We start from the raw sequence: 13,724 nt of genomic DNA on the forward strand, positions 1-13,724 counted from the left end.
TCCTTGAAAGAACAAGTTCTTTTTTTTTTTTTACCTCTGTTGATGAGAAGACTTAACCTGAACAACACAAATGCCACAGGCAATCTGCTCTTGTTCCCATTGGACAAGGCAGAAAAAGCCCAGGGTGCTCTGGCCCTGTTTATACGGTTCTCTCCTTGTTATATGCTTTTGTTTACACACAGTCATTTACCACCATGGACCACCACCTGAAAGTGACAAGTACTAATCTTTACAGATCTATATCCACAAATCATGTGACCTTTCGACAACCTTATGAACCTGCCATATGGAAGTGAAATATCTGCCGGTACAAATGTGAATGGAATGGCACAGTATTGATTGAACTAGGAGCTGATGAGTTATCCCCAAAATGAATGATGTCCTCTATTTGAGATGTGACTGGTGAGACACAGATGCCTCATTTCCCCTCACTCTGTGCCTCGTCTGTGCCATCGGGTATATTGTGTAGGTGAGGGTGTGCATATGAAAGGGGGTGGGGGTGTGGGGGTGGGTGTGGATGGGAGTGTGTGAGAGGGTGAGGGTGTGGAGAAGGTGTTCATGAATTTATATCTTTGTAGGAACCAAATACCCCCATGAATTCGCTTTAATTTGAAAAACTTGATAATGTTGAAATTTGAAATTTGATAATGTTATTTACTACAGAAATACAAAACTCAAGGAAAAATCCCACCAAGAAAGTAATACAAGACCTGTGTGTGTATTCTTATTTCAAATCCATACTTAGCTTCCTACTAATAAATACATTTCAGATTACTGCCTAGATCTTGATATGGCTCGGTAATCTGTTGAAAAGCATGTCAAAGGAACAACAAGGAAAAATCCACAGTTATCAGTTCTTCTAAACAGCTTCTGCCTAAACAGGTAATCTCCTCAGTTAGAAGATAAATAGTCAGTGTTTGTCTAGTCATTTTGATTCAGTTTAGCTTCTCTCTTTTTATCTCACCCAGGCGCACACGCACACGCAGGATGCTATACGTTAACTGTTTTAGACATAGCCGTGCATAGCTGGCCCAGTAGTGGGGTTTATGTAACCCGTTCAGGTCAGTGACTTGGACTTCACAGTTCTATGCATGTGATCAGAGTGGAGGAGGTTACTGGACATGGCATGTCAAGTTTCAGGAGGAGTTAATCTCCTCTTCACTCTACACCGCACCATACTCATACACTCTACATTCCTTGTCTATATTCCCACTCTGGATTACTGTTTTCCTTCTCTCCACTGAAACCAGGTGAGGGCGGGAACTATTGGATTTGCTCCTCAAACGTGCCGGCGGCATGTGGACAGCATGCAGGGAATATTGCGTACGAGGTGCTTACCACCATGCACGAAGCCATGGAGAGTGCAGTCTGAAGGGCCAATCAGGTGGATGAGACTTGACTGGCTAAATCCAACAGTATAGGGCTCTGCAACACACACACACAGACACACACACACACACAGACAGACACAGACACACACGCGCATATGCACGCACACACACACACGACTATTATTGAAAATACTGAAGAGAAGATCTTTTTCCTTTTAAAATCGAACATCTATTTTCCACACAGAATTGTTAAACTCTATCTTTATGAAACACGAAGTAATCCAGAGTAAATAAATTGTCTGTTGCTGGAAACTCATTAACCAACCATGCGCAATCCATTTTCAATAATAACAGAGTGAAAAACCCAGAACTTTGAAGCCTTATCTCAGTACTAAATTAGATTTATCATTTTTATTTGAGTGGGTTTTATTAAAAATAGATACTTACCTTTTGTATGCCTTTCTGTGGGTGTCCAGAGAAGAGAAGAACAAATGAAACAATTATAAGACATTATTAGGGAAACTGAATTATCAGCACTTAGTGTAATAATGTAAATTTGAGGTTCTGTCAGCTATTGAATTGTTAAATTCATTGGTAAATTTTCAAGTTTAATGTACATAAATAGGGGAGCCACAGATGAATGTGTAACCTAAGCACAAAAGGTGTTGCATAACAAAACATAGTGAGCTAAATTCATAAAATGTATCGCCTCTCTCGGCGCAGGTCTTTAACACTGATCTTGATTTTTGGCACAGGTATTTTACCACAGCAATAAGCTGACACTGTGACTTAACAAATAGAAATTAAATACCATGTCACACATTTTATGTGGCACAGCGTGGTTACTGTCAGGTGTTATGAATCTGGACCAGTAATCCAATGACAGTATACTAAACAGATACTTTCATAAGTCTTAAAGCAAATCACATTAACCTAACACACTGACGCCTCACTTGAGAAGACAGATATAACCATTTAATGACCATAAAACAGCTATGAAAAAATGCTTGATGCCTTGTTCACTGTCTAAAACAGTTAACTAATATGCCTGCTAGCTTCTCTATGGGTGATAACTTCCAATATTGTAGCAGACACAATAGACGAAAGATTTCCATGTATCTGCATGGAGAGACTGGACATGTTTGAAGTGAATCGAGAAGCGAGGGAGGAGTTACCGGGAACAGAGACTGCAGCAATGACCTCACCATTCCTCTCTTTTGTCTCCATTCGTTCAAGTTTCTGGGCCTCATACCTCTTCTTACCGAGCTCCTCCTGCTCCGGGTTCGAGTACTGAAACAGACACACAAAAGCATACATCCTATAAAGAAACAGCAACTACAGTGACAGATCAGCTGGTTGACCCAAGACATACACATCGTTTATTAGCTAAATGGTACTGCAGAAAGGTTAATCTAAAGCAAAACCATATATAGTCTCAAACAGAACAAACAAAGAGGCCCCAGAATTCACCCTTCTTACTATATTCATATACTATATACTATATTCCCTGCCTTATTATATGTACAGTATGGATTAAAACTATGGCAGACAAAATGTGTGGAACTTAAAGTAATGAAGAAGAGGGTTGAGATTGCTGTGTGGTAAGACCTGTACGTTATACATTACATAAAGCCATCCAAAAGCAAGACCCCTATTATGAAGCTGAGCAGACACAGAGGAGCTGGGGGTAGGAGGGTCCAGCCGGTGCCCCTAAGACTGGTACGACCTTGCACAGTGTGTTGTCTGACCGCGAGCAACAGTAGCACACCAAAAACAAAGCCATCCATATGCTCTCAAGATTACACAAGGACGCTTGAAACCATTTCATTTCACTACTCTCAGAAATGTAATCTCAATACTGCCAGAAACCAAGACAAAAAGGCAGTCACACATTGGCTTAGAAGCACTCAAAAGTAAGGCATGTCAATGTATATGTCAAACATGCACACAAATATTTAGAATATGGCATACATACTTATATTAATTATACATATAGTGGCTTTGAAACAAAATTATATGTTGTGTTGTTAACTGGTCTATAAACTGGTAAACTTGGCCCAAGTGACCTTGGTGGGAACTGAAATTGAACATTTGATATGTCATGGAGGTGCACCGTGACAAAGCAGACTCTTTACTTCAGTGAGTCTTACCTCAATAGGAGGGACTTCAGTGATTTTGTCCACATTTTGAAGCGAGAAGGGGACATACCATAGTGTTGCCTTGTTGGTCACCTTCTTGGCACCTGAGAAAAAAAGCACACACCTTACAAAAATACAATCTTTGGGCAGGGTGACAGGTAAAGCCTGGTCAATGGAAAGGGAAATGAAAATATACACAATAAACTTGAACTTAAAAAGTTACACTTTAAGAACACCTTGCAGACCAAGGCTTTGTCTACACTGTGAGGTTCTCCATATCATCTGCTTCCTAAGTCATAATTTCACTTCCAAATATTCTGAAATGAACAACCAGCACTGAATAAAAGCAATTTTGACTTCACTGAGGGCTGTCCTAAGTCGGTCTTCCAATAAACGTCAAGCAAAGTGGGTTGCTTGCTGCTCAGTGTTACTTTTGTTGTCATGGAGACCTCAGCATCTCCTACCGAAGCGCTCTCTCTCTCTCTCTCTCTCTCTCTCTCTCTAAAGTGCAGGCAGGGCTATTTTGGGCAGGCTGCATTTATGTGGCAGTGGAGTGATTTCAGGTGGAGAAAGTGACATGCAAGTGCCCAAGACCACTGTTATGAGCCATTCACACAGGGGGTCTACAGCTCGGCTATTTCACTGGGAAACATTACTAATCTAAACTGGAAGTATTCATATTTTCTAAAAAGCAATAAGAAATGGGGACAAATGTAAGTGTGAATAATATGTAACACACTGGAGTATCCATGTACAGACTTCAGCCCTCCAGACAGATGCTGTCTAATAGAGGAGACATCTAATATATTGGCTACTACATATGTGAAGATAATTGGCTGCACCCAAAGTGTAAGACAACTGAAAAATTATTGGGAAGCAAACATGACAATACATAAAATAAACAATGAAAAGCAACAATTTCAGTCCGTTCAATATCAGTTCAACTTTGAGGCTGGCAAGCAGAAAACACAGAACAATATCATTAAATAAATTTCTACAGAACTACAAATCATGGGCTACAAATCAATACTCTCTACACAGCGTTATAAACAGTAATAATCTTACATTCAAGCAACTATGTATTTTATAATTCAGATCCAAGCAGGGATGGCGGCCATCAGAAATCAGCCACTGAACCCACAGGTAGCTTTAAAGGTGCTGTGTGCAAGAATCCCCAGGTGTGTACCACACATTTAACATGAGCTAAATGTGTTCATCCTATATTGAAAAACCTGAGAGGTCTCTGAAAAGACCCTTTATGCCATGAAACCCTTTTGCTCTCTAAAAACAACACAGTGAGCTGCTGGTTTCAACCCACATTTTGCTCATGTTAAATGTGTGGTACACACCTGGGGATTCTTGCACACAGCACCTTTAAAGCTACCTGTGGCTTTCTGGTGGCCGCCATCCCTGCTTGGTTCTGAACATGCACATTTATGGGTATCCAAATCTCCTAAATAGAATGATTAAATACATAATTGCTTGAGTGTAAGATTATTGCATTTTACATTCACATAAAAGCATTGTGCTCCCCTCCACCCCAAGTTATCACATGTAATATCCATTTGCTAAATGAAATGATTCAAGTTCCAGAACTCGTCAAAAAGCCACGAGAATCTAAATGTGCCAAACAACAGCACAGATACCTAAGAAAGAGTAGGACTACTAAAATAGTGTTCCTTTCTCTTCCTGCTAGTCAATACATAGCAAATTATTAGACCATGAGCTGAGACTGACTGTACAGAATCAGCGGAAAGTGAGAGATGAATTCTGACAGGCCACATTTGGGAATAGCATTTGCATTTTACACTCCGTGCAAGGCATCCAGGCAGGTTGGTTTCCTTGGCAACCACGCAGGGATTCTGCCACTACCATGGTGAGAGAGCAGCTCCTCTAATTGGTTCCCACGGCAGCTTGTCCTCAGCTTCCACATATGAGGGACATTTACATGCCTTCATCTTGCAAAGGCCGGCCCACCAAAAATAGCCCACACGGTGGACAGACAGACGCCGGACACTGGTTGGGTTGTTCCACTACTGCTCGACCCAGGAGAACATCTCAAACTTCAGCCCGTCGTCACGGCAACCTTTCACATGGAAACATCACACGGGGAGAGTTTATAGTTTGTAACTTTTGTTATGTGACGGCTTGCTGAATCCCAAGAAAATGGTGAGGAGGAGGTAGGGAAAAATAAGCAATGAAACGTGGCCTGGCAGGTCTGACTGATCTCATAATTAGATGAACAGAAGAGGCACTAGAGAGGAGGTGTAGCTCTCAATGGTTGTCCCAGTGACATTATCTCCTTTCACTTGTTGTTCTCAAATCTTAAAATGAGTGATAAATTCCCCCCTCCCTCCTGGTGGGACCTTTGTGAAATGAGGAGTTCCAGAGAGTAGGAGTCTATGGTGGCCCACCAGGGATCGAAAGCCAAACCAGCAATGGATCTGTGGATTGTTTGTAACACAGGTGCTATGTTCCCATTTCAAGCAGGTATATGTACTTCGCAAGTTTAGTTTCAAAAGTACGATGTACATGTGCATTGTATTATGGACCATTCCATTGATTTTACTCAAACAAGTGATTGGGCCCAAGCTGTCTCTGGTATCTGAGCAGCAGTGGCCTCACACAGAGTTTGTGGCCAGTAAAGTGGGATGATTGTGAGCTTGTTAGATATGTTAGGACACTGGATCACCATCTCAGAGTTTCCATAGCGATTGCCAACTATTTGTACACTGCTTTCAATTTTGCAAGAATGCTCACCAGCATGTTCCTGAAGCTGACATGCTTTCAGATGGCATGACATTGTTGCAGATGGTTTACATATTGTGTGGGTTTTTAAGAGTTAGGATTGTGCACAGACACACAGACACACAGACACACAGACACACAATGTTCCCCTGTTAGACAGGTATATGCATTTCACAAGCAGTAGTAGTTTCAGAAGTACGACATACATGTGCATTGCATAATGGATCGTTTTAATGATTTTATTCCCAAACAAGCCATTGGGCACAGAAGCAGGCACACACACACACACACACACACACACACACACACACACACACAAAGGCTAAAGTTACTGTCACTGTCACTGGATAATGAGAGTGGAACAACTTTTGTGGGCTTTTGTGACTGTGAATTTTTATTTCAGCTCTGTCTAGGAAGCCTGTGTGAGCTCCTTAACGGGACAGCTGTCCTTCAAACCTCAACCACATCTCACCTTTTCACTGCTCATAGAATCTATACAAAAGCATCATCAATCCACCCCAAATATACATATATACACATTAATTATACAGCATATTAGATTATCTGTTATTGTGACTTTCTTGCAAAGATGATTTTGTGCTTCATCCATAAACCTTTTGTGGTTAAATTATAAGTTATTAGACTTCAAGGATAAGTTCCCTGTTTTTCCAACACAGATCTTAAAATTTGTTTCCCTTCAGACAGACACACATATGCACTGCAAAGCATATGCTACAACAGATAGCTTTACTATTGATAAATCCACTGGGCTTGAACACAAATATTGACTTAATTAAAGTCAACTTTAATGGAAAAAAAAAAAACTAAAAATGTATCGTCACTCAGCTAAATCTCAGAAACTGAAACTTGCACTACAGACATGCATGTTCAACAAATAAAATGCAATGGTCACAAACCCTACTTTCTGTCAAGTTTTATCAAATTTATTTTACATTTCAGAAAATCCACTTTGCTGGCTTCTCGTGAAAGAAGACGTTGCGCTTAAATGTCATATGGATGTTACAAGACAGTGCAAATAAATCTAAAACACACACGGTCACACAAGGCTTCAACACCAGCTCCCCATTTCTGAAAAAGCAACATCAAGTTTTTAAAGTCTTAACACTGGAGATGTGTGCTGTGGATGTGTGCTGAAAAACTGGGAATCCATCCTGTCCATTTTCAAGCTTGCAAAATACAGCAGAAAGTGTGTTTTGGTTTTCAGGTTTGGATAGGAACACAGCGTTTAACATCATACCAACCTAAATGTTCTGTTTAACAGCACCTAAGACAGTCACTAAGTCCGTTTAAATGTCAGTTCATCTGAGCTTGTGTTTTTGCATGAATGCGTTAGCATGTGTATGTACTAAAGATCAGTGTATTTAGTGTATACCGTGACTGTTGATGGCATTGTGTTGATGGCAACTAGGCATTGTGCCTAGTTGTGTGTGCATGTCTGGAAGTGTGGAAGGAAAACTAAGGAAAATGGATGAGGATGGGAGACAGGCTACCCTGAAGCCACATTCATCATGGCCCCTGTGTTCAGAGGCAGGAGACTCCAAAGGAGTGCGAGTGAGACCAGGCTGACAAGATTGCCCCTGACTCTGTGTGTGTGTGTGTGTGTGTGTGTGTGTGTGTGTGTGTGTGTGTGCGCGTTTTTATAACTGGAAAAGGAGTCACGTGATGGCCCTAAGCCCAGTCCCATCCAGGCTCATTCACACACACATTTACACATGCACACATAAAAGTTAATACACACATCCTTCAACGGTGAGGGCTGTGTGCGTCATTCCAGGGAACAGAAGTCTACAGGCAGTTTTTCCTCCTCAACATTTAATAATACAGTCGTTTTACTTTCACGCCTGGCTTCCTCTTGTAGGCGTGTAATGCAGCAGCTGCGTAATGCAGATCTAGTGTGTATTCTAGGTCTTCCTACTTGGAACAAGACCTTCTGAAGACAATTATTTTGGAATTGGATTGGTTTAGTGCTGAACGCCTGACCGATAGGCTACAGCATGTACACGTATTTACGGAGGGGCTGAGCATGTGTGTGCACAAGAGTGTATAGGAAGAGCACGCTTACTTTCACAGGTTCCACACGTATCTGCATGTCTGCGTTCCTAATCGTTCGTTCGCTCCAGCGCACCTCCTGTGCTGAGACTGAGTGAGCCACTAGCAGCCCTGGGGACCTGTATGCTTCTCTACCAATACAGCTCGCATGCACATGAAAGGCGACACTGAACCCTTTCTCTTGCAGGAAACTACCCAGGTGCTTGTGTAGTTTCTTGGGATCTCAAAGCTAGACTACTGCAACTCGCTACGTGCTGGTCTTCCTCTAAGAGCCATCAAACCTCTACAACTTGTCCAGAATGCAGCAGCACGACTGGTCTTCAATCTTCCGAAGTTTACACGTTACTCCACCGCTGTGCTCCCTTCATTGGCTCCCTGTAGCTGCACGCATCAGATTTAAAATCTTGATGCTTGCCTACAAAGCCAAAAATGGACCAGCCCCTTCACACATGAGGTCAATGGTCAATGCCCGTTCCGTACCTCGAGTACTTCGAACCTCAAGTATGGCTTGGCTTGAAATACCTTGCTTCAGGTCTCATGGACGACAAGCATCAAGACTATTTTCTGTCCTGGCTCCAAGATGGTGGAATGAACTCCCACTTGCTGTCCAGACAACAGAGTCCCTTGCAGTCTTCAAACGCAGACTGAAGACTCATCTATTTGCAGAATATTTAAAGGACAACTGACCCTGCTCCCATATTGACTGACTAATTTAGTACTTATTGTAGGGTATTGTTTATGTTGTTTAACAAACTCTAGCACTTATTGTTTGTGGCACTTATCATTGTTTAAGATAGAGCTTATGTATTTTGTACTTCTAGGTATCAGCATTGATCCCTGTATTCTAGATCATTGGTATGTTGGACTCCAACCTACTGTACTGTACTAGGATATGTTCTATGAGTGAATGACGACGCACTTTTGTAAGTCGCTCTGGATGAGAGCATCTGCTAAATGCCGTAAATGTAAATGAACTCATATGACAGAGGCACATAAAGCCTGGCTCCCATTTCTCATGCTTCACCCTGGCACAGCTGGAAGCTTTAAGGGGGCAATGTAGACAGAAGCTGGTACCACCCAGTAGAACAGTGCTGGTATGGCACTGTTCCTTGTAGTGATGGCACTTTAGGATTTATTTGTGTAACTAAACTGTGTATGGTGAGATGGTACACTCACAGACATCAGTGCAATATTTACATATCCTAAACAATGTAATATTAATAGGATTTCTCATTTTAAAGTGTTAAAAGTTCATTTAATGGCATATATTGTTTAACAGAAATATGACTTACTAAATGACAGCTAGTTAATGAAAGAACATCTGTACGGTTTTGGGGTTCTGTAGTACAAAATGTATTGTGCTCCTACAATTATTTATAAAAATGCCATTTTTGTATCTCCACCTCTAAGGCCACTTTATATCTTCATGGTTACCATGTTTATCAAGCTGTATGGCAGCACTGAATTTAGCTGAGTGACAATAACGACGTGGGATGGATTTCAGTCAAATGGTTTATGACTTTCCAACTGAGCAAGGGGCCTTGTTTAAGGAGTGGAAAAACCATAAATCATAATCTGGCACTGAAGGCTGATAGAAAAGTCCTTTTAAGAGGGACCTTATTCCAGTGTTGCTAAACGCCCGTCAAACGTCGTCAGGACACGACTCCATTAGCTAGCGGGCCAGCGTCTTGTTATAGCTAGTACCTAAAACAAGCCCATTTTAGTGTTGACTGGGTAGTCTGTGTTTACAGGATCTAAAAGCTGTCCTTAAGGGACTACGTCAGCCTAGAGACATTAGCTCTGCTGACACAGCATGAAAAAGGGTCGTATAAACTCTTAGCAGCTAAGACGACACTAAACCAGTTCGCCTTGCTTTCTGCTGTTATTGTCGTCTCTGGCTGCACGAAGCAATCCTTTTGTCCCCCGCTGACTCCGCCTGTCCTCCCGTATCTCTGTCATGGCCTCTGCCTTTCCTGCCACCAGCTCCCCGTCTATGCCAGGACTCGTCCCCTCCCGCTTCCTTGACAACCCTGTTGCTGTGGTAACGCCATGCACCTTGGGGGACACCTTGTTTTGTCTTGATGCGTTTTCTGCACCCTCCCCGTCTTCCTTTTTATGTGTCACTGATCTACTCTCTTCTTCAAAGAAGCACCTCTCAAGGTAAGAATTTGGCATTTCTAGGACAGCTATGGGTCTATGTTTAGGCTCACGATAGATTCAGGTTGGTGAGAATAGGGAGAGATTTGAGACTGGGATTTGCTTGCAAGGTTGTGCATGAAGGCTTTGGCCCCATCCCAAGGTCTGCATAAGGACTTCATCTGACGGGCTTTGGATTAAAACAACTACGTGGAGAACAGCAGCAGCACCCACTGTGATTGAAACTGCAGTGGTAGCTCAGTGGATAAGGTACTTGACTAGTAATCAGAAGGTTGCCAATTCAAGCCCCACCACAGCCAGGCTGCCCCTGTTAGGCCTCTGAGCAAGGCTGATCAAGTTGTGATCAGGTAGAATTATAAGTCGCTCTGGGTAAAAGCATCAGATAAATGTAAATATCTCCTTATTGTCCAATCAGTTTTCCACATTATGTTCTTGGATCAGATTTGGACAGGACAGGATACATGACCAACTGTTTGGGGAAATGTTTCTCAAGTCCTATGATTCATCCGCCCACGTACATGTTTATGAAGTATTAGACAAGACTGCCAGTGAGAGGCAATCACTGGCAAAGCTAACTGCAGAAGTCCCATATCTTCTGCTAGTCAGGTTCTCTTCACACTGAACTGCACTTTCACATTCAAGGGTGACAGAGTTTTGTAGGCCAGAAAGCCCAGAAAGGTTTGATAGGACGGAGGCCCATATTCTGTCATCAGTCAGCTGAGTTGGCATTAGGTCATGTGGGCCCGATTACATCCTCTCCTGTACGCACGGCGGTAAGATTTCCAGTATGTTCAGCAATGACTTGAGAAGACCTTAAAACATGAAGAAGCTGGTTGGAAGTAGAGTGAACAAAGCTGTCAACACCTTTCCACCGCGCTGCAGGCGAGAGGAAATCTAAAGGAGCCCTGAAAATTCAAGGCGGTTTTCTGTTTGACATGATAAACTTTAATTTCCGCTCAGATGGAATCTGGTCAAAACGCGTGCAAAGCTACGTTAATATCCTCTAACTTTATCAACATTTGCACCTTACAAATGTGTCAAATGAGCTGTATAGGAAACTAAAGTGAAGAAAAATAATATTTGTAATATTTGTCCCTACCGCCTTACTGATATGCTGTAAAGACCTGTCCACGCTCTAAAGCAGAGAACACTTACTTCCCAGTATTGAATGCAAACAGCTCCCAAGAACCATTATTAGACTCACCAGGTGTTACCATTCAAATGAGAACCACATCAATATGAATCTATGACTTCGGTGTTCAAATTCACATCATCATATATACATCATACTGTACATATTTTACGTATGCATGTTGTGTAAACGTAGCACAGCACATTCATATGCTGGCAACGGGATGGGTCTGCATCCGCCAACCTGTGAGGATGTTTTCGGACAGCACGGTGACCTGCACCTCCACCGAGTGTTTGGACGTGTAGCTGATCTCAGCACTGACATGCGCCACCTCACCGATGAACATCGGGTACAGGAAGTCCGTGCGCTCCACTCGAGCCAAGGCAGCCACACAGCGGTCCTGCATGGAAACAGGGAGGAGACTTCAGGAATTTTCAGGTAAACGTTTTCCATGTCAGCTTGCACATGGAACATGAAAACAACTGAATATCTGCTGTTACACTGTATAGTGTGTGTTCATGTCTGGGTAACTATCAGGATTTTAAGCTCTTAAAAAAATTCATGGCCTACCAAAAACGTTTGAACACAATATCAACATAGCGTATTAACAGCAAAATAATATCTTATTGTTATAACCTTATCCTTAAGATAAGGATAAGATAATATCTTATGGCCCAATAAAGTTACACTATATAGACACAGCTATAAAAGATACTGGATTTGGGTATATGAGCAAAAGGAATTATTCACGGCACTCAGTGCTGGGCAATCTATGGCTGTGTGCTGCCCTCTAGTGGCGAAACGAGCACGGCATGTGATTGAGGTGAGAATTCAGTTTAACACGTACAACACTTGCTGTGGTCCCCAGATAAGAGAGCAGAAGTAAGTCATGAGACTAATGCAATTGCGGGTTTCTCTTCTCTGAATAGAACACTCTTTATCTGATTAAATACTATGAGAAGACCCAGCAAGGAGCCCAATTTTCTGGGAACATTTACATTTTTAAGTATTCCTACTGGCAAACTACCAGAGAGCAGTAAAGAGCCGACATGGTTAATTCTCAGCGTGTCAGCATTCTGAAATTGTGCACCATGCAGGACCTGGTCAGAGTTCTTGGGCAATTCAAATTCATGGACCATGTGTGTCTGGAAACAGGAGAGGGTAACATGGGATGTTCTGACCGTACAAGCTAGCCTTGACTGCTCCTCTGCTCACTGCTTGGTAACCATTGGTAACAGCAAGCTAGGGTAGCTCTGTCCTGGCTGAACTAACAGTGGTTTTTCTGCCTTTTAGGTGCCTTTTTTTTTTATTTTGGTCTATTTTTTTTTGTACAGCAACATACTGCTCACATTGCTCAGTTGCTCCATTTTTGTAAACATCTTCAAATATGTTGCACTGGTGTCAGACTAGATTAGGGCTTCTCCAGATGCTTGAATTAACCTGTGCAAAGGTCTAGCCACTTCAATGATAAAAGTCAAGACTTTTTGCTTTTTGCTTTTCGCATATTTGCTGTATATTTAAATTTGGCAGCTGTAGCTATCTTAATTTGTCTATGACTTTTCATGAATTATTAAATGGTGTCCAAAGGTTTTTACAATAATACTCAAATGTGGTTGCCTTAAGAGTAGTACACAAAATGCCAACCTTAGCTTGGAAAAAGGAGGCTTCTATAACTTGCTATATCCTATGTCAGAAGAAGCCTGTGTCAAAAGAGTATCTCGTATCAACCAACACCTGTCACCTGACCACCACACCATGTGGTCGATATAGTCCCCATATACATCATCTGATCAAATAATGGGGTTTGAATACATCAAAAACGTTCTGAAGACAAGGGTCGCACTACATGACACGCGTTGTTTTACTGTGTCAGTGGCATATGCAACTTGGTGAATTAGTGTGAAAAGTGACCGGATCCGTGTATTACAGCAGTCTGTAGAGATTGTACGTGGAATGGGATATGCGCCGGCGCAACTCACCCCGCTCCGAGTGTTACAGTGGCGCGTTCCTATGATGCACCCAGCTTCCTCGATCATTTTCAGGATCGTGCCTCCATGGACATTGCCCACGATGTTGGCGTCGTCGGGACGCATGATCCTGCGATCCGCAAAAGAAACCAAAGGGCAATTATTCTGCCCTGAGCAAAGG

The 13,724-nt window shown here is 42.2% G+C and overlaps 1 protein-coding gene across 5 annotated transcripts in view; it reads right to left on the reverse strand.

The window, feature by feature from the left end:
* acot7 (acyl-CoA thioesterase 7) overlaps positions 1-13,724 on the reverse strand; it is a 51,276-nt gene that overhangs the window by 33,388 nt on the left and 4,164 nt on the right. For 4 of the 5 annotated variants that reach the window (XM_027011265.3, XM_027011264.3, XM_035536003.2 and 1 more), the window contains exons 2-7: positions 13,556-13,673; positions 11,820-11,976; positions 3,482-3,573; positions 2,507-2,621; positions 1,779-1,793; positions 1,339-1,425 (exon numbers count right to left, since the gene is read on the reverse strand). In XM_027011265.3, coding sequence (XP_026867066.2) covers positions 1,339-1,425; positions 1,779-1,793; positions 2,507-2,621; positions 3,482-3,573; positions 11,820-11,976; positions 13,556-13,673 — 584 coding nt within the window. The remainder of the gene's footprint in view (positions 1-1,338; positions 1,426-1,778; positions 1,794-2,506; positions 2,622-3,481; positions 3,574-11,819; positions 11,977-13,555; positions 13,674-13,724) is intronic. The other variant, XM_035536002.2, reaches the window with a different exon arrangement.

This window comes from Electrophorus electricus, chromosome 20 (assembly GCF_041902795.1).
Source record: "Electrophorus electricus isolate QZ-2024a chromosome 20, ASM4190279v1, whole genome shotgun sequence".
NCBI lineage: Eukaryota > Metazoa > Chordata > Actinopteri > Gymnotiformes > Gymnotidae > Electrophorus > Electrophorus electricus.